The following is a 21,213-nucleotide window of genomic DNA, read 5'->3' on the forward strand; positions in this document are numbered from 1 at the left end:
TGTAAATATTTACGTAATGATATTGGGCAAAATGTACAAGAAAATATGTAATATCAAGAAAATCTTTTATTAAATATTTAACATAAAACGACAATTTCAATTTCAATCAATTTCTGAATCACGCTATATTGTCTTTATACGCAGCACACATGATTTAATTTCTTATTTTGAAAGTCTATACTGGGCCAGCAAAAGAAAATGTAGTTACCAAAACGACCGTAGCCCGTCGCCACAGGAATTACCTTTCATTCTGAGGCGTAATGAACAGTCAGAGACTTCTCCAAATCCTCTGTTGTCAAAGAATGCCGCAGATCAGAAGGAACGTGTTTGTAAGAGGAAAATGGTATTTCCACATCATAGGACATAAATTGTGCAAATTTTGATCAGACATTCACGGAGGTATGTTCACTGGAGGATATTATTCTGCTGCAGACAGCAGCGAAAGTCGAGTAGCCTTTCCAACACTGTTGGAAATGAATAAGATCTCAGTGGGTTCTTCTCTGCCGAGTCCACATACGGCCGTTCGTCGACGGCTACCTATGTATGGTAGTTACTCATCTAACGTAGCAAAATTTGCAGCAATTTTTTTGTAACAAAAATGTAAATAGTTTTTTCCTTAATGTCGGTTCATCAGGAGTCTACTATCCGCAATCAAGCATGGAGCCGCACATCGTGGAAAAATTCGTTTGTGGAAGTTCCAGTCTTCTGCATTGATGTCAGTAACATATGCTTCTGAGACGATTGCACTGCTTTGTTCTTCGTGTGCGCATCAATACTGTGCGTTCTCTTATCAAAAGTATCTGGACACTTATTAATGGACATCAGTATGGATTGTGTCCACCCTTCGCCTTTATGACGGATTGAACACTGTTGGGAACTCGTACAATGAGATGTCCGAACTCTATTGAGCAATGGCAGCACATTTTTCCTCAAGAGCCGAAACCTGGATAGCTGGTGATGTCGGATAGTGGCGTCTAGAGCGAAGTCGACGTTCTGACTCATGCCAAAGGTGTTCTGTTGGGCTCAGGTGGGGATTCTGGGCAGGCCAGTCCATTCCAGGAACGTTATTTTTCAGTAACCATTGCCTCACATGTGCTGCTTTATGACAGGATGCATTATCATGTTGATGCAAACCTCGTCTCTGATCTGTTCCTCTACTGGACGCATTACACAATAGCAGGAATAAAGGACAGCCAACCAGTTGCAAAAAATGGTGGTTTCCAAATAACCTTGACCACGGTTTCGACGGATCTAAACCCGTCTTCTTCAGAAGGATAGAACTGCATACAATGCCATAACTTGTAATGAAAACGCCATGGACCAATATTACTTGTCTAGCAGAAGCTACTCTCTACAAAAAGTGTAGGAATATCACAAACAAAATGGTATGTGTCAACATGCGGCAAGTAGAACTTACAACTTCACATTAGCAATTCACTCATGACATTTATCGGCCATTTATCTTATGTCCATATGTAAAAATTAAGGCCCCTAGAATCAAGGACTTGTCACATCAGTAAAACAAATCACTTAAAATAACACACCATGTTAGTACCTACACTATGTGATCAAGAGTATCCGGACACCCCCAAAAATACACTTTTTCATATTAGGTGCATTGTGCTGCCACCTACTGCCAGGTACTCCATATCAGCGACCTTAGTAGTCATTAGACATCGTGAGAGAGCAGAATGGGGCGCTCCGCGGAACTCACGGACTTCGAACGTCGTCAGATGATTGAGTGTTACTTGTGTTATACGTCTGTACGAGAAATTTCAACACTCCTTTACATCCCTAGCTCCACTGTGGTAGTGAAGTGGAAACGGAACACGTGCAGCACAAAAGCGTACAGGCCGACCTCGCCTGTTGACTGACAGAGACCGTCGACAGTTGAAGAGGGTCGTAATGTGTAATAGATAGACATCTATCCAGACCATCACACAGGAATTCCAAACTGCATCAGGATCCACTGCAAGTACTTGACAGTTAGGCGGGAGGTGAGAAAACTTGGATTTCATGGTCGAGCGGCTGCCCATAAGCCACACATCACGCCGGTAAATGCCAAACGACGCCTCGTTCGTGTAAGGAGCGTAAACATTGGACGATTGAACAGTGGAAAAAACGTTGTGTGGAGTGACGAATCACGGTACACAATGTGGCGATCCGATGGCAGGGTGTGGGTATGGCGAATGTCCGGTGAACGTCATCTGCCAGCGTGTGTAGTGCCAACAGTAAAATTCGGAGACGGTGGTGTTATGGTGTGGTCGTGCTTTCCATGTTGTTTTGCGTTGCACTATCACAGCACAGGTCTACATTGATGTTTTAAGCACCTTCCTGCTTCCCATTGTCGAAGAGCAATTCTGGGATGGCGATTGCATCTTTCAATACGATTGAGCACCTGTTCATAATGCACGGGCTGTGGCGTAGTGGTTACACGACAATAACATCTCTGTATAGGACTGGCCTGCACAGAGTCCTGATCTGAATCCAACAGAACACCTTTGGGATATTTTGGAACGCCGACTGCGTGCCAGGCCTCACCGACCGACATCGATACCTCTCTTCAGTGCAGCACTCTGTGAAGAATGGGCTGCCATTCCCCAAGAAACCTTCCAGCACATGATTGAACGTATGCCTGCGAAAGTGGAAGCTGTCATCAAGGCTAAGCGTGGGCCAACACCATATTTAATTCCAGTGTTACCGAAGGATGGCGCCACGAACTTTAAGTCATTTTGAGCCAGGTGTCCGGGTACTTTTGATCACATAGTGTACATGCCGACTGAGAGAGAGTGGAGAGCGTGGACACTGGAAACAACTCCCGAGGCGCATGCGCCGATAAACAAGTACGCTTGGCGTCTAAACAGCCGATAAGCATCAGCACACTGAAATTAATAACAGAAATTTACTATGCAAATCAACGAGTATAAAATAAGATGTTGAAAAAGACAAATACATAAAATATACTGGCATAAATTAAGATACCCTACTTATAGGACTGTCAATGCATTATCATACGGAAATAGCGATGTCTGAGTATAAGTACGTTATTACAAGCATAATGGCAGCAATGACAAGATCACCTCCAGTACGTCAACGTACGGCAAGTAAAACTGCCAGTGCATAAGCACGCTATTAAACATAAGGACAGTAAAGAGCAAAAATCCCTAAGTCTCTGAATAGTGGCAAACACATCTAAAGTGGGGGCATCGATATCCTAGTACAATATAAACCGACAGACGATGCTGTATAAACAAAAATTGTATAATAGAATCCTGAGTAAATGAACCACTCGCAAAGGCTACCGGCAGTCGTATGAAGATTCTTTTGTGAACAGTATAGGTTTGAACTCATCGAAAACTTGTCTACAGGCAAGCTGCAGCTGGTCTTTGCGCTCAAGATGTTTACATCTCTTTAATTTTCCCAAAGGTCCAACTTGCGCCCTTTAATTTCTCAGTGAAGAATAACTGTCTCTTCCAAATTTTTCGGCATGTGGTAGGCAATCAGTAGTTGTTCAGTAAACATGGAGTTATGTGCGTTAGCTCCTTTCTTACCTAAGAGATGCTCTTTGTATCTTGTTCCATCGTTCATCCCGTTTGGGCAATGTAATTGCAGGTTATTTTATAGACACCTGAATTGGAAAACGAGTCACCAGTATTTCTCACAGTGTGCAGAAGTCTCCTCTGCAAACTATCGTCTGTAGAGAAAGAAACGTTACAGTTATATTTATTCATTAGAAGATGTTAATTCTCATAAGAAATCTTTCCTAAAAAGGGAATGCATAAGAATTTTTTTGTTGTCGGAGGAAAGGTCGTTGCACAGCGGTGAACATTAAGAGGTTCTCCTTCTGAAGATGCGATCTACCATGGCCATGTCATACCCGTTATTGACTGCGATCGATTTGATGACATTTAACTCATTTAGCTGACTGGCAGGCGATATAGGGGTAGTTACAAGACGGTGTATGGCGGAATGAAAAAACGCTAGTTTATGAGCTTTCGGATGCGTCGAGTCAGCAGGGGTAATATTGTCTGAATAAGTTTGCTTACGGACGATGTTGAAATCCTTCAATTTCAACATCTTCCGTAAGCAAACTTGTTCAGAAAATAGTATCCCAGCTGACTCGACGGATCCGAAAGCTTGTAAACTACCATTTTTTCATCCTTCAATTTCACTATGCAGGTCTGTCCTTCAGAAGAAGACGGGTTTAGATCAGTCGAAACCGTGGGCAAGGTTATTTGAAAACCACCATTTTTTTTCCACTGGTTGGCTGTCCTTTGTTCCTGCCGTTCCGTAACCGTTGCTAAAGTGCAGCTACGTTCAAAATATCGCATTACAGAACGTTGTAAACTGTGTTCATATCATCCCGCGTTTAGAGTTTTCTTGAGCACAATAAGGGACCCCACGCTAACAGCGAAAAACAGCGTACCGTTACCTTTTCTGTACTTCATTGTGGGCACTATACATCATGGCATGTGACGTTCTACAGGCATTTGCCAGGGTACAGCGTAATTCACAACTCCAAATCATTCGTTTCCAGTCATTCAGTGCCCAGTAGCGTTCCTCCTTACCCCACCTCAAGCGTCACTTAACTGTGACTACGGAAACGAATGGCTTATGTGGACTGCTTGCCCATTGAAGTCCACTCTTTTTAACATCTTACGAACAGGAACTGTGCTAACTGAACTGTTCGTAGCACTATGGAACTCACAAGTGATTCTCTCTGTTGATTTCATGTGATTTCATTGCAACTACCCTCTGTAATGCTGGACGGCTACTGCCCAATAGTACATGAGGACTGCTCTTAGAAAATCAGAAGTACCTCCTTCATAATTCAACTCAAAATGCAATTAACCACGATTTATTGTAGCAGTAGTGACTTTTAAAGGTAATTTACTTCCTGTCTCCAACTTTCATTGTAGATTGGATTCAAATAGTTTTCTAAAGCAGATGTCTACTGAGAGTTAGGAGGAAAATGAAGGGTAAAAAAAAGCCCTGATGTGTAATTTTAAGCAGCACACAAAAAATGTAAAGATATGTAATTATGGTGAAATACATAAAAATTGGAGCTGTAAACTGACATATATCAATTACGGCAACGCAATTCGTGAATATTTACACTTCTGACGTGTATAACAGCAAGGAAAAAGAACATGTAATTAATATTTTCGGAATGCTGGATGAACATTGATACATTAAAAACTTGTATACACAGCATATTCCACAACAATATTTATTTAGGAGTTCGTTATGAACCTGCTTTCGGCAGACAAAAACGTTGTACAAGTGAGTTGTTGTTGTTGTGGTCTTCAGTCCTGAGACTGGTTTGATGCAGCTCTGTGGTGTCACCGCCAGACACCACACTTGCTAGGTGGTAGCTTTAAATCGGCCGCGGTCCATTAGTACATGTCGGACCTGCGTGTCGCCACTGTGTGATCGCAGACCGAGCGCCACCACAAGGCAGGTCTCGAGATACGGACTAGCACTCGTCCCAGTTGTACGGACGACTTTGCTAGCGACTACACTGACGAAGCCTCGCTCCTTTGCCGAGCAGATAGTTAGAATAGCCTTCATCTAAGTCCATGGCTACGACCTAGCAAGGCGCCATTAGCAGTATATTGTCTGAAACTATAGAGTCTCACTTGTATCGTCAATAGCGATGTACCAAGAATGGATTAAAGTTAAGTATTACAGAAGCTACGTACTTTTCTTTATAGCATTCATTACGTATCCTGTTTCAGACCTCACGCCATCCTTCGGGTGTTTATAGCGTGCATTGCGGTCCCCTCAAACCACACTGTGTCGGCACTTCTGTCGACACATCACTCTCCATGCTACTCTATCCTGTGCAAGCTTCTTCATCTCCCAGTACCTACTGCAACCTACATCCTTCTGAATCTGCTTAGTGTATTCATCTCTTGGTCTCCCTCTACGATTTTTACCCTCCACGCTGCCCTCCAATACTAAATTGGTGATCCCTCGACGTCTCAGAACATGTCCTACCAACCGATCCCTTCTTCTAGTCAAGTTGTGCCACAAGCTCCTCTTCTCCCCTTATTCTACTCAATACCTCCTCATTAGTTCTGTGATCTACCCATCTAATCTTCAGCGTTCTTCTGTAGCACCACATTTCTAAAGCTTCTATTCTCTTCTTCTCTAGACTATTTATCGTCCACGTTTCACTTCCATACATGGCTACACTCCATACAAATACTTTCAGAAATGACTTCCTGACATTTAAATCTATACTCGATGTTAACAAATTTTTCTTCTTCAGAAACGCTTTCCTTCCCATTGCCAGTCTACATTTTATATCCTCTCTACTTCGACCATCATCAGTTATTTTGCTCCCCAAATAGCAAAAGTCCTTTACTACTTTAAGTGTCTCATTTCCTAATCTAATTGCTTCAGTATCACCCGACTTAATACGACTACATTCCATTATCCTTGTTTTGCTTTTGTTGATGTTCATCTTATACCTTCTTTTCAAGACACTGTCCATTCCGTTCAACTGCTCTTCCAAGTCCTTTGCTGTCTCTGACAGAATTACAATGTCATCGGCGAACCTCAAAGTTTTTATTTCTTCTCCACGGATTTCAATACCTACTCCGAACTTTTCTTTTGTTTCCTTTACTGCTTGCTCAATATACAGATTGAATAACATCGGGGGTGGGCTACAACCCTGTCTCACTCCCTTCCCAACCACTGCTTCCCTTTCATGCCCCTCGACTCTTATAACTGCCATCTGCTTTCTGTACAAATTGTAAATAGCCTTTAGGCCCCTGTATTTTACCCCTGCCACCTTCAGAATTTGAAAGAGAGTATTCCAGTCAACATTGTCAAAAGCTTTCTCGAAGTCTACAAATGCTAGAAACGTAGGTTTGTCTTTCCTTAATCTTTCTTCTAAGATAAATCGTACGGTCAGTATTGCCTCACGTGTTCCAACATTTCTACGGAATCCAAATTGATCTTCCCCGAGGCCGGCTTCTATAAGTTTTTCCATTCGTCTGTAAAGAATTCGCGTTAGTATTTTGCAGCTGTGACTTATTAAACTGATAGTTCGGTAATTTTCACATCTGTCACAACCTGCTTTCTTTGGGATTGGAATTATTATATTCGTCTTGAAGTCTGAGGGAATTTCGCCTGTCTCATACATCTTGCTCACCAGATGGTAGAGTTTTGTCAGGACTGGCTCTCCCAAGGCTGTCAGTAGTTCTAATGGAATGTTGTCTACTCCGGGGGCCTTGTTTCGACTCAGTTCTTTCAGTGCTCTGTCAAACTCTTCACGCAGTATCATATCTCCCATTTCCATAATATTGTCCTCAAGTACATCGCCCTTGTATAGACCCTCTATATACTCCTTCCACCTTTCTGCTTTCCCTTCTTTGCTTAGAACTAGGTTTCCATCAAAGCTCTTGATATTCATGCAAGTGGTTCTCCTTTCTCCAAAGGTCTCTTTAATTTTCCTGTAGGCAGTATCTATCTTACCCCTAGTGCGATAAGCCTCTACATCCTTACATTTGTCCTCTAGCCATGCCTGCTTAGCCATTTTGCACTTCCTGTCGATATCATTTTTGAGACGTTTGTATTCCTTTTTGCCTGCTTCATTTACTGCATTTTTATATTTTCTTCTTTCATCAATTAAGTTCAATATTTCTTCTGTTACCCAAGGGTTTCTACCAGCCCTCGTCTTTTTACCTATTTGATCCTCCGCTGCCTTCACTATTTCATCCTTCAAAGCTACCCATTCCTCTTCTACTGTATTTCTTTCCCCCATTCCTGTCAATTGTTCCCTTATACTCTCCCTGAAACTCTGTACAACCTCTGGTTCTTTCAGTTTATCCAGGTCCCATCTCCTTAAATTAGCACCTTTTTGTAGTTTCTTCAGTTTTAATCTACAGTTCATAACCAATAGATTGTGGTCAGAGTCCACATCTGCCCCTGGAAATGTATTACAATTTACAAATTTCCCTTTTCAGATTTTCTAACCTACTTGCCCGATTAAGGGATCTGACATTCCACCCTCCGATCCGTAGAACACCAGTTTTCTTTCTCCTGATAACGACGTCCTCTTGAGTAGTCCCCGCCCGGAGATCCGCATGGGGGACTATTTTACCTCCGGAATATTTTACCCAAGAGGACGCCATCATCATTTAATCATACAGTAAAGCTGCATGCCCTCGGGAAAAATTACGGCTGTAGTTTCCCCTTGCTTTCAGCCGTTCACAGTACCAGCACAGCAAGGCCATTTTGGTTAGTGTTACAAGGCCAGATCAGTCAATCATCCAGACTGTTGCCCCTGCAACTACTGAAAAGGTTGCTGCCCCTCTTCAGGAACCACACGTTTGTCTGGCCTCTCAACAGGTACCCCTCCGCTGTGGTTGCACCTGTGTTGCAAAATGGCTAAGCAGGCATGGCTAGAGGACAAATGTAAGGATGTAGAGGCTTATCTCACTAGGGGTAAGATAGATACCCCCTACAGGAAAATTAAAGAGACCTTTGGAGAAAGGAGAACCACTTGCATGAATATCAAGAGCTTTGATGGAAACCTAGTTCTAAGCAAAGAAGGGAAAGCAGAAAGGTGAAAGGAGTATATAGAGGGTCTATACAAGGGCTATCTGTATCGTTGAGGCACGCAAGCCTCCCCACCAACGACAAGGTATGGGGGGTTACTGGCCAGATTACTATAACATAATGAACTGGTGAATGTGATGAATAGGCCGAAAACAAAGAGGGAGCAATGGAGAGAAAGGAGTCTACGGAATGTGGATGTAGTCAGTTACAACAAGCGAGTAATTCTAGCGATCTACCTTAGTTCCTTTGTGGAGGGCAACATTTTTAATATGATAAGAATAACTTTCATTCAGAGCATGTTAAGCAAAGGTGGAATGTTTCTTCCTCATTTCTAACTCCTTTCATCCTCAATCAGTGTAGTAGCTATAGCCCTACTTGACTGATCTACAAATACCGTGCCACACAGATTGCAGGATATCCTATAAATTGCACTCTGTTCTAAGTACGGTATCTTATCTTTACTCTTGACCGGAATGAGGGCAACAGTATTCCTAGGTTAAAAAACTGGAGTACATTTCCTGGGTCTTAGTTTGCTGGCAAGTATCTGTGAAGTCGTACCCACGTAAACACCGATCAGCCAGAACATTACATCCATCTACCTAATAGATGATATGTCCACCTTTGGTACGGATAACAGCGGCGACGCGCCGTGGTATGGAAGCAATAAGGCCTCGGTAGGTCGCTGGAGAGAATTGGCACCACATCTGCGCACGAAAGTCACCTAATTGCCGTAAGTTGTGGAAAGGGGCGCGATGAGCTTTGAAACCACGTTCAGCCACATGCCAGGTGTGTTCGATAGGGTTCAGATCTGGCGAGCTGGGAGGCCAGCTCATCAATTGGAACTCGCGACTCTGTTCCTCGAACCTCTCCATCACACTCTTGGCCTTGTGACAGGGCGCATTATCTTGCTGAAAAATGCCACTGCCTTCGGGAAACATGATCGTCATCAAGGGGTGTACATGGTCTGTAGCCAGTGTACGATACTCATTGACCATCATTGTGCCTCGAACGAGCACCACGGCCCAGGAATGCCCACACGAATGTTCCCTAGAGCATAATGGAGCCGCTGCCAGCTTGTCTCCGTCCCGCAGTACAGGTGACGACGGATGCGCGCCCTCCGATCGAATAAGAAGGTATTGGACTTCATCAGGTCATGCAACGCTTTGCCACTCCACCAACGTCCAGTGCCGATGGTCAAGCGCCTATTACAGTCGTAGCTGCCGATGTCGTGGTGTTAACATTGGCGCACATAGAAGCTCATCATCAGGAGTGTTGCCGGCCGCGGTGGTCGAACGGTTCTAGGCGCTTCAGCCCGGAACCGCGCGACTGCTACAGTCGCAGGTTCGAATCCTGCCTCGGGCGTGGATGAGTGATGCGCTTAGGTTAGTTAGGTTTAAGTTGTTCTAAGTTCTAGGGAGCTGATGACCTCAGATGTTAAGTCCCATAGTGCTCAGAGCCATTTGAACCATTACGAGTGTTCGGTGTACTGTGCTTTCAGACACACTTGTACTCTGCCCGCAATGTTAGTTCCATCACAGTTCGCTGCCTGTCCTGTTTTACCAGTCTGCCCAGCCTACGACGTCCGACATCTGTACTGAGGGGTGACCGACCAATCACATGACGTCAGGACGCAATTTCACCTTGTTTTCGCCACGTGTTGAAGACACTCACATTAGTACTCCTCGAACATTCGACAAATCGTGCAGTTTCTGAAATACTCGTGCCGAGCCTCTGGGCCATCACAATCTGCCCTCGGTCAGACTCAGGCTGCTCGCCTTTCTACCCATGGACAGCACGCTCACTGGTACAGCGTGCACCGTGCGGGTGTCTGACCAGCAGTCATTCCAGGTCAGGTGACGGTGCTGTCACCTGGACGGATTTATATCGGTAGTAGGTCGGTGGTCGTAATGTTCCAACCGATCAGTGTAGCATGGGGCCGTTTGTTATCAGCGTGGTTTAGTGCATTCTGAGGAGGATACAGAAGTGTTATTATCGTCTGATGGCAACGTTGTCAATCAGAGTAGGTCTATAACCATTGCTGTACGCTATTTCTTTATTTTCAATTCATTTTGAAAATCGTTTTGGTTTGTGGTATTGATAGTAGGCGGTACACTGTGGAGAGAATGTCTGCATCTTTGCGTGTTCACGTTCACCGGTTTGCCCATATAACATACTAATCTGTGCCACTGCACACCGGTGCAGCGTTTGTGGGTTATACATTCCTACACTTTTAATCTTTGACTACACTCTAAGATATGTTTTGTCAGAGCTTCGTCGGGTACTTCATTAAACTTATATTTTTTATCGATGTATAGGTAAAGGCCACTCCTTTGAAAAACAATCTTTGTAGGGCTATGAACTCTCGCAAAAGTTGTGGGGACTATTTGCTTAGTGTTAAGTTATCTAACGAAGGCCAGGGAAGCCGAAAGCCGGTTAATAGCGAACTATTAAATAAATATTATTGCGGAATATAAATTCTGCGTATTGAAGTTTTTAATATATAATTACATAAAAATCCGGGCCCTAATCATAAAGGCAACATATCAGCTCGTCCAGCCACATTTATTCCATTTTTCTTTATTGTCGTGTTCATACGTCGTATTCTGTTGCTGATAAAGTGATAGGGTCAAGTGTTTTGGGTAGCCCTAAGGCTAGGGACCATTCACATACCCAACAGAAGGATCGTTATCCTACAGAACATGGCAGAAGTACGAATATTACACACTCCCCCCTGCTTAGACAAATGGAACAAATCACTTTGTTCTTTTTGCATTTGATGTGGTCTACGTTGGGCTTGATGGGACTTATGTCGGCACCCCTAGTTTATGAGAGGTTCCTCAAAAAACTACACAAAAATGTTTTTTTTACTAAATTTTCGGCGTCACCAGCGGTCAAAAACCGAGACGAAGATTTCACGACATCCGGTGTGACCCGAAGAAGTTGTTTATAAAGTGACATGGTACGGAGAAATATACTGTAAAGCGTCTCCGTTATCATCTAGGAACACTACGTTGCAGTACTGAAGCCATGCAAATTTTTTTTTTTTTTTTGACAGTAAATTCGGCCTGAAACGTAAAATTAGTTTTGCGTTGTTTCAGTTTTTGCATAAATAAACTGTATAAATTTTAGTGATTAATACATTTAGTTTCATACGAGTTGTATTGTATTGTATGGAACTGGGGACCCAGAAAGGACGGAGAGGCTTCGTCGCCGCCTAGCCCTCAGTGGTTCACAGTCCCACAACAGGCTACAGCAGTCCACTCACCCCACCGCCGTCCCACCCCGAACCCAGTGTTATTGTGCGGTTCGGCCCCCAGTGGACCCCCCGCGAACGTATCATACCAGACGAGAGTAACCCCAATGTTTGCGAGGTAGAGTAATTATGGTGTACGCATACGTGGAGATAGTGTTTGCGCAGCAATCGCCGACATAGTGTAACTGAGGCGGAATAAGGGGAACCAGCCCGCATTCGCCGAGGCAGATGGAAATCCGCCTTAAAAAACCATCCCCAGACTGACCGGCACCCCGGACATCGACACTAATGCGCCGGGCGGATTCGTGCCGGGGACCGGCATGCCTTTCCGCCCGGAAAACAGTGCGTTAGATCGCACGGCTAGCCGGGCTGGCTGTTCATGCTAGTTACTCTGTGGCATTCTGTAACTACTCCTTATGCCACATGACAGAATTTGTAAGTGACCTTCTTTTGATGTGAAATTACAAAAGTTATTTATTAAATATGTATAGGACCGTTCTTTAGGGGGTTTATGTGACCCACACCTAGTTTCCTAGTTTCCTCCTGTTGCAGGAGAAAAAAGAAGGAAACCAGAGGAAAAAAACTCCTTTCGGAGCACAAGGAATGCGAATATGTTCCTGTTTATTTAAAAGACTGACAGAAAAGTGGGTTACCAACTGCCTCATTCTACCTTTCTCAGCACCTTTAACAATTTTAGCATCCGAACATATTCACATTGTTTTTTGCCGAGAGAGAAGAAGATAGTGGCACTGGCAAAGAGAGGGAAAAGTAATAAATACTGAAAGATAGTAGTAAGAGTATCTATAGATAATTTTAAAACTGACGCAACCGCAGTTAAAACAGTTATAGATGGCTGATTGACAATTAATACAGTAAACAGTTGTGCAAATACAGGTGTTAAAACTGTTAAAATATAAAACTGAATGAAAAGTCCAATAGTCAGCTGTAGCTGTATTTACTGAAGTCGATTGTAGAGCCACGCAACCGGCTTCGCAACTTTTAGGTTGCATCTTCTGGTGTATATCTGTACAGAATTTTTTTTTAAATTATTGCTTTGATAATGAGGAATTGGAGTTATCTGAGATATCTTGAAGTACTGAATGAATAGACTTAAACACAGGAGAAAATATTACGCATCTACTTAGGAAAGGAGGCGTGGGTCACATAAACCCCATAAAGAAAGGGCCTATACATATTTAATAAATCAGTTTTGTAATTTCATACCAAAAGAAGGTCACTTACAAATTGTGTCTCATGTGGCATGGGGAATAGTTACAGAATGCCACAGAGTAACAGTTGGCGTGGCTAGGCAAAGTTCTCAGCCGCTGTCAATTGACAAAAACCGTCATCAATGATGTATGTCATGCCTAAATACGAAAGAATAGGATTAGGGATCAGAACTGGTCTTTGATTAAAAAACGGTGAAGCAGTAACTCAATTGAAAAAGAGATGGGGACCGTCCCCATGTAACGAGAGGAACAATTGCCAAAAACGGGACCGACCTGTGTTAAAATAACGAACTGTCACCACTTTACCGATTAAAATTTGTTCTTGTCGGCGTATGTCAAGCAGCAGACAATGTCTTTCATAAATTTTATCCAAGAAAGTACTGCGTTCTGTAGTGACTGAAGAATAAAATAAAGTTAGTGATCAAAACTATTGAAATTAATGCACTGAAATCTACTGAAAATTATGTTAACTGTCTTGCGGGGCCACCAGTGACCGAAAGGAAGAAGCTTGTGTTGCCGGTCAAACTTACCGAAAGCCGACATGCTCATGCATGTTTGTCACCAACACAGCAGCTGTCAACGTAAGCTGCGAACGTCGGATGTGTTGTCGAAGCGTGTGCTGTGGCCGCCGCCCGGATACTTAAGGCGGTGACGAAACTGAACTAAACGCGGGCAACACGGGAAAAGAAAGAAGCGCGACGTTAGTTCTCTGCCGAGGAATTGCAGTCACCACATGAAATGTTAGACTCGGCTCTCTGTATTAAATAAAACCGAACCTAGATAACACTAACATAGTAATGTTACTAGAATGAACTACTTATTTCTGAATCATTAAAGCAGAGTAGAGATTAAATGGATCGGATCATTTCCAAGTGGATTTGCAGTGGGAGCAAGCATGAATATTAACGTAAGAAAGTTGTAATAAGCTAACCAATTAGATGTTGAGACCGCTGACTTCAAAAATTCAAACAGTCCTGTTTTTGGCAGTTGTTCCTCGTTTTTCAACTGAGTTACTGCATCACTGTTTTTTAATCAAGGACCTATTCTGATCACTAATTCTATGCCACCGTTTTTAGGAATGGCATACATCATTGATGACGGTTTTTATCAGTTGAAGAGGGTTGACAACTTCGCCTAGCCACGCCAAATGTTACACTTTGGCATTCTGTACCGTATTACACAGAATTTGTAAGTGACCTTCTTTTGGTATGAAATTACAAAACGTATTTAATAAATATGTATACGCCCACACCTACTATAGTTTACTACTCGTAAGTAGATGCGTAATATTTTCTTCCATGTTTAAGTCTATTTATTCAGTACTTTAAGATATCTCAGATAACTTCAATTCCTCATTATCAAAGCAACAATTAGAAAAAACGTTCTGTACAGATATACACCAAAAGTTGCAACTTAACAGTTGCGAAACCGGTTGTGTGGGTCTATAACCGATTAAACAAGTACAGCTACACCGGACTATTGGACTTTTCATTCGGTTTCATATTCTAATAGTTTTAACACCTATACTTAAACAACTGTTTGTTGAATGAATTGTCAATCAGTCGTGTATAAGAGTCTTCCAAATAAACAGGAACATATTGGCATTTTTTGTGGTCCAATATGAACAATTTTCCACTGGTCCTCTAGTGAATGATTTAACAATGCAAAAGTTATATGATGCTTACTGCTATTTTTCGGATTCAAATACAATGTACTTACATTCTCACAAACCAGCACAGGACGCATCAGCTAAGTTTGAGGAAGGTAGTCCTTGGGCTCTGCAAGCGGCAGTGTTGTCTGGTAACTGCTTGTTTCCTTAATTCAAGATTCAGCTTCATTACCGAACACTCCATGCTCTTAAGACCGCCTCAGTAATCGAATGATTCGCGTTTATGCCGTCGGTGCGGAAGGACCTGGATTTGATTCCCGGTATTTCTTAGATTTTTCTGAGGTAGAGATATCTGGAACGGGACTCTTTCGGCATTTGTGAGACCAGATGAGAAGCTGCTTGAACGAAGAAGCAGTGGCATCGTCAGGGTTCAGCTACTAGCAACAACGGCTGGTGTGAGTGGCGACATACGGATCACATATCCGACGATCATACATCGTTCCTCGTACTGCCTTGTTCGCAGCAGGCGGCCAGTTGGAACACGCTTAAGGCATCATCCGTGACTGGTGTTTACTTTTATGCTTTTAAATCTACACTGTCTGCCCGACGTTTATTAGATCAATAATATTTGGGCTATGTCCGTGTACGTATATTCAGTTTATAGGTAGTTTGACAGGGTTAGTATGGCATTCAGATTTATACAGGGAATTAACAAAAGGACAGTTGCGAAGGTTATAGACAGATAAAAGACTGTAACACGATAAAACACAAGGATGTATTTGTATCAATATTTCAGAAAGTTAGCCTGCGACTCAGCAATATTGTACTGTTATACATACCTTGAGTCTGCTTCTTTATCTGTTGTCTGTGACGGTAAATTACATAACTTATTTTCTGTTGGAGAAAAACGCCAGCTTTGTTTTTCAATCTAAAGCTGCTTCTTCTTTATCGTTTAAGCAGATCGTGTTTGATAAGGGCTTTCTAATTTGAAATAACTGCATATTGAAAGTACCGTCATTCTTCAGTTTCTCTGTGACTGTTGACTGAAACAGCCTTACTACTTGAATATTGTTGAACGGTCGACTTATGTTGCTAGTAATATTATATTAACCTTTTTCAAATCATGTCCAAGTGCAACTGAATACAAACAAGTTTCGTTCTATGAGACGTATGTCACTTTAATTTACTGAGGCTTATTCAGTGGCCCGGAATACAAAGTATTTTTAATTCAGATATTGTGTGATCGTACTTATAAGCAATGGCACAAAATGTGAATTAACGATGCTATATTAAAATGAGAATATGTAGGTATTAGACGGTACTGACGACGTCTGAATAAACTAAGGAGAAACGCTTATAGTAGAACGAAACTTGCATTTATTCAATTGAAAAAGGACAAACATAAGATAAAAACAAACCCTTTCGCACAGGCAAGAAAAAGTGAACATGTAGAGGGACCCCCAACACTCTGAAATGATTGTAACTACGGGATCCCTTACATAACTCATATGAGATACAAATGGATAGTAAACTAAGTTCCTGAAGACATCAATGTGTTTGATACTTTCATGGTTTTAAAAAGAAGAGTAGAAACAATGAAAGCAAACTCAGGTAAATCTCTTAGAGTTTAAGAATAGTTACGGCTAAGAGCCATCATATATCATACTGTAAATCTCTTGAGAATAAATTGTAACCGAAGTTTTCTTTGCAGGTTCTCTAGTTTCTTCGATTCTTGGCTGAAGGCTCACTTTCAGCGTACATCCGGACACCACGAAGCGCCTTTGTCAGAAGTGAAATATAAAGAGCCTTCAATGACTTAAAGAAAAATGGCACAGCTTGATGATGACGTATTTTGTCACCAATGTACTTTGCTGCTTTGAGTAATAAAAGTATGCTGGTTTTCTAGATTGAAAAAATTTGATGAAAAATCCGTGTAGCATGCGCCAAGGAGACTAACACGTAAGGCTGTACTGAAATAACAAAGCTTTTACGTGCTCATAGGGAAGTCTAAGACTGTTTATAAACAATATTTCATGTATACACTTGTGCATACATCATCTACGGCTAAATGTAAAAATTGATATACATTAGGAGGTCTGGTTACACGTTTTGTGAAAACTGAAAGTTACATAAATTGAAATATAAAACTCGTAAGTTTTTTCCTTGATCCAGTAGCAACATCTACCAAAAGGGCAAAGCTAACAGTATAAATGCAGCATGTCTGCTTCGACCAATGGCTTAGTCAACAAACGAGTTCTGTTCAAAAAATTCAGTCCACAGATGTTTTGTACCCTTAACTTTTACTTATTGTGCATGGTAAACTTCGAAATACTCTCCTCCACAATTTACACACTGCTCCCAACGCCGTTTCCACTCAAGAAGGGTCTTGGCACCGTAAAATGAGGTGAATCCCATCAGGTGGTGTCAATCTGATCATTTACCGGTTTTTCCGTATTTGGATAACTGAGCGTAGCATTTTAACAATTACATTGCAGGTGACCATTGTCGTGAATTCTTGACTAATCTATCAACAACAATGGCTTTTTGAAGAGCGCTCAACCAGCAAATCGCATTGTCAGTAGGTGTGTGATTCTTGTGCTCCACTCCTGTAGTCAGCATAACACAGCGGAAATTGGAAATTGGTGGTGAGTTCCTATGGGACCAAACAGCTGAGGTCATCGGTCCCTAGGCTTCCACACTACTTAACCTAACTTAAACTAACTTACGCTAAGGACAACACACACACACACACACACACACACACACACACACACACACACACACACACACCCATGCCGAGGGAGGACTCGAACCTCCGACGGAGGGAGCCGCCCACAATAGTGCTAAAACTTTTGCTGGCACCTGTTGAAGTGTAACTGGTAAGTTGCAATATTACTGCTTGCATGTGAACGTCTTAAGTGATACAGTTTCGTTTTCTTGTTCATTACTAATACTGCAGGCCTAATTACAAAATTGCATTTTTGTAGGGCGAATCCGATCATGCGAGTATACCAAAACGTCTAGGGACCAACACGGAAACCTAACACAAACCAGAGTTTCTTCTAAATGCGGTGAAAGCTGTCAAACCAGGAAAATTAAGCATCCGGAAACTTTCTAAGCAATACGCAGTTCCATATACCACATTAAATGACAAACTCAAGGATAGTTACAAATAGAAATAGGCAGCCAACCAGCGTTAAGTAGTAGTGACGAAAAAAGCCTGGTTGAAGAATTATTGTGTCGTGCGAAATGGGGGGTTTTCTTTGAGGAATAATGATGTTAGGGCCATTGTGCAGGTATATTTCAATCGAGCAGGGAGGATTGAAAAAAGATTTCGTGACAATCGACCTGGACACAAGTGGGTAACTTACGGTTAGAGTAAGTGAAATTGTGAAGATGGCAAAGGTAGCAGTTACCCGAGAAACAGTGATTGATTACTTTAAAAACCTTGAAGTGAGCTTGAGTGGTGTCCCTCCCCCAGCATTATAAACTATGACGAGACAAACTTTTGTGACGATCCTGGACAAATGAAAGTAATAGTGAAGCGAGGCACAAGACATCCTGAAAGGATAGTTGACAGTTCTAAGTCAAGTATCAGTGCACGGACGTATATGAGGGGGGGGGGGGGGGGCTCCGGGGATTCGGACCCCCCGCCCCTTCCTTAGTTTATACAAAAAACGCCAATATTAGAAGAATATCCACTTTTGAAACCCCGTGCCACAAAATAGTCGCGCACTGGGCTTGGTTGACGTAGTGACAAGCCATGGAGGAACGAGGCTGCAAAAAATAGCTGTGCCCTGCGACGGGGTGTCTACCCCCACCCTCACTATGTGTGCAACGGAAGTGAGTGCAATCTTGCCAACCGTAGCGGAATTCCGCTACGCATGTTGGAGTTTTTTGGCCTTCGTGGCGTAGTGTCGAAGTTCTGAAATTGTTAAAAATGTAGCGGAATTCAACTTTCTTTGTCGAAATGTAAAACCCTCGTAAATTTTCACTGCCAAGTACAAAACATGCAATATAAGCACGGGAATGCAGATACCGAACAACCTTTCTCCATGATGACAGACATTAAAACTAAAAGACTTATAAAGCTATGGCAGAAACGTTAAGTGACTTGTTGAAAGTATGAGTAGATATCCAAAACAAGAACCGTTGTTGATCATTATTATATTTCGTACACAATTACGGAGGAACATTTCCGTAAGTTTGAAAAACGTATCAATTATTATCTGAGAACTGAAGGTGATCAAAATATTGCTGCATCAACAAATTCATACATTTCACTGTGATTTTAATAAACATTGAAATGTTTCACACACACAATGCTAAAAAAAAAAAAACCTTGTAAATTAACTCCTTACGCCTTAGCCAGCTCAGATTCCATATAAAGAGGAAAATTACCTGTCGCATCAAACTACAATTACTATATTAACAGAATCTATTTGAATGAAGCACTATATTCAGGTCCATCACTGCACACTGTCGTCCTAGCTGTCGCTGATCGCTAAATGCCCCAGCTGGGAAGATATGGAATATATTTGTTTATAGCTTAAATTATTTATTTAGTCTGTATATCGTCAGGGATTATGTAGACTATATCATAAACTACATTTGGAACTGTAGTGGAATTTGGATGTGCTCGTAGCGGAATTAACTTATTTTTGGCTGGCAACACTGAATGGAACGAATCCAGTGTGTTCTGTCGCTTACCCTTGGGCAGTCACTATTAGAGTGACGAAGTTTCGGGCGTCGTGTGTTAAGCCAGCTTAAACAGTGCGTGCTTGTGTTGTTAAAAGAGTCGTGTTTGAAAAAAAGAAAGAAGAGAAAACTATGAAACGGACAAGACAGAAATCCCTTCTGGTTTTTTTCCCTAAAAAAGAGACACAGAATTCTGATGCACTTGTTTCGAAAGAGAGTGGCATGTCACCACGTGATGCGGGATCCCAGCATGAAGAAGCGGGACCATCCAGGAAAACTGAGGATGAAGCAAAGAAGGGCGAGTCTCCTATTTACCATTATAAAAAGGATTATATGATTTTGAGCCGGAATTTTGTAAAAAATAAAGAATAACCTTCTAGTTTAACATTTAATTACAAGTGAACAAATGGGGCTATTGCAAAATACGTTATACCAATTCTGTGTTAGGCTATTATATGAGAGAATTTGGTTATAATGTTTAATAACTATTTTCTATTTATATTTATAGTAACAGTTGCCTGGATTATGGGCGTTTTCCCTAGGAACTACTCACTTCAAAATTCTCGAAACGTGTTAGTCTGATGTTGATGAAATTGGCACATGTATTGGCAGTGTAAATCTCAACTTACAGAATTATTCAATCACTTATTGAAAGTTTCCTATAATTTTTCTAAAATAAGTTTTCCATGGCCAATATAAACATAGAAAGCGTGTGATTGTTTTGTTGCTCTCTTTTTTCGGTACCTCATCTTGAAACTTCGATCACTGAGACTGTACAGTGTGATATAATTCTATGAAGTTTAATATTGAATAATGGTTTCAACTTTGTCCATGTTGAAGTAGCTTTTTTTTTTTTGCCTGCAAAAATGGTGACTGTTCATTGGCTGAAAAGTAAATGTGACAAACAGTGGCGGATAAAAAAATTTTGCAGCCCTGGCGGTAAGCTATATTGTGAAGAAATTATTAGTAAGTTAGCAGCAAGACTTGAAAGGCTAAATATAGTACTTTAAATTAAAGTAATTAATGTTTATTATTAAATTAACTTACGACTTGAAGTTAGAGCCATATGCCAAAGTGTCACAATTCAAATACAAAGACTAATATAATAATATTATTGCTTAATATAAATGATTAATGATGATATTCAAAAATATATAATTACCTCCAATGTTAGTTTACAATAATACCTCATCAGCTACGATACATACATTTTATTTAAAGACGCTTGAATCAATTAGTGTTTCTCTACAGTTTTACCCTCATGTAATATGAATGCTAACGTATTTGTGGGTTTTTTAAATTTCTGCTTGATTGACTCTATTGGCGTTAACAGCAAAACCTTTTTATATGGTGGGCGAAGACAGGTTTACCTTCCTAAATGATAGTCTTGGACCCCTCCCATGCAAAAGCTGTAGGTACGTTCCTGTATCAGTGCAATGATAGCAGCAGCTGCCGACGGCTCAGTCCTCCCGACATACACAGTTTATAGGGCAAAACACCTCTACGATACTTGGGCTGAAGGGGGCATAACTGGTGCAGGTTGTAATAAGAATCAAAGTGGTTGGTTTGACCTAACAATGTTTTAATCATGGTTTGTTGAAATTGTCTTGCCTTATGCCCAGCAATTAGAGGAACCTAAAGTGATTATAAGTGACCATCTCTCGAGTCATCTGTTATATAACGTGATTAAACTGTGCCAGGAACACGACATTAAATTTGTGCTTCTAACACCTAATTCTACTAATTTGTGTCAGCCACTTGATGTGGCTCTTTTTACACCTTTAAAACTCACTTGGAGAAATGTGCTAGATGATTGGAAAAGGAAGAATAGAGGAGTGGTGCCAAAATCCGAA

At 41.5% G+C, this 21,213-nt stretch overlaps 1 protein-coding gene across 1 annotated transcript in view; it reads left to right on the forward strand.

The window, feature by feature from the left end:
* The window catches only part of LOC124596385, a 132,328-nt gene extending 115,761 nt beyond the window's left edge, over positions 1-16,567 (forward strand). Inside the window, exon 5 of the mRNA XM_047135507.1 lies at positions 16,374-16,567. Within this exon, the coding sequence (XP_046991463.1) occupies positions 16,374-16,402 (29 nt within the window). The 3' untranslated portion in view covers positions 16,403-16,567. The remainder of the gene's footprint in view (positions 1-16,373) is intronic.
* The last annotated feature ends 4,646 nt before the right edge of the window (positions 16,568-21,213 follow it).

Source organism: Schistocerca americana, chromosome 2 (genome assembly GCF_021461395.2).
Source record: "Schistocerca americana isolate TAMUIC-IGC-003095 chromosome 2, iqSchAmer2.1, whole genome shotgun sequence".
NCBI classification, from domain to species: domain Eukaryota; kingdom Metazoa; phylum Arthropoda; class Insecta; order Orthoptera; family Acrididae; genus Schistocerca; species Schistocerca americana.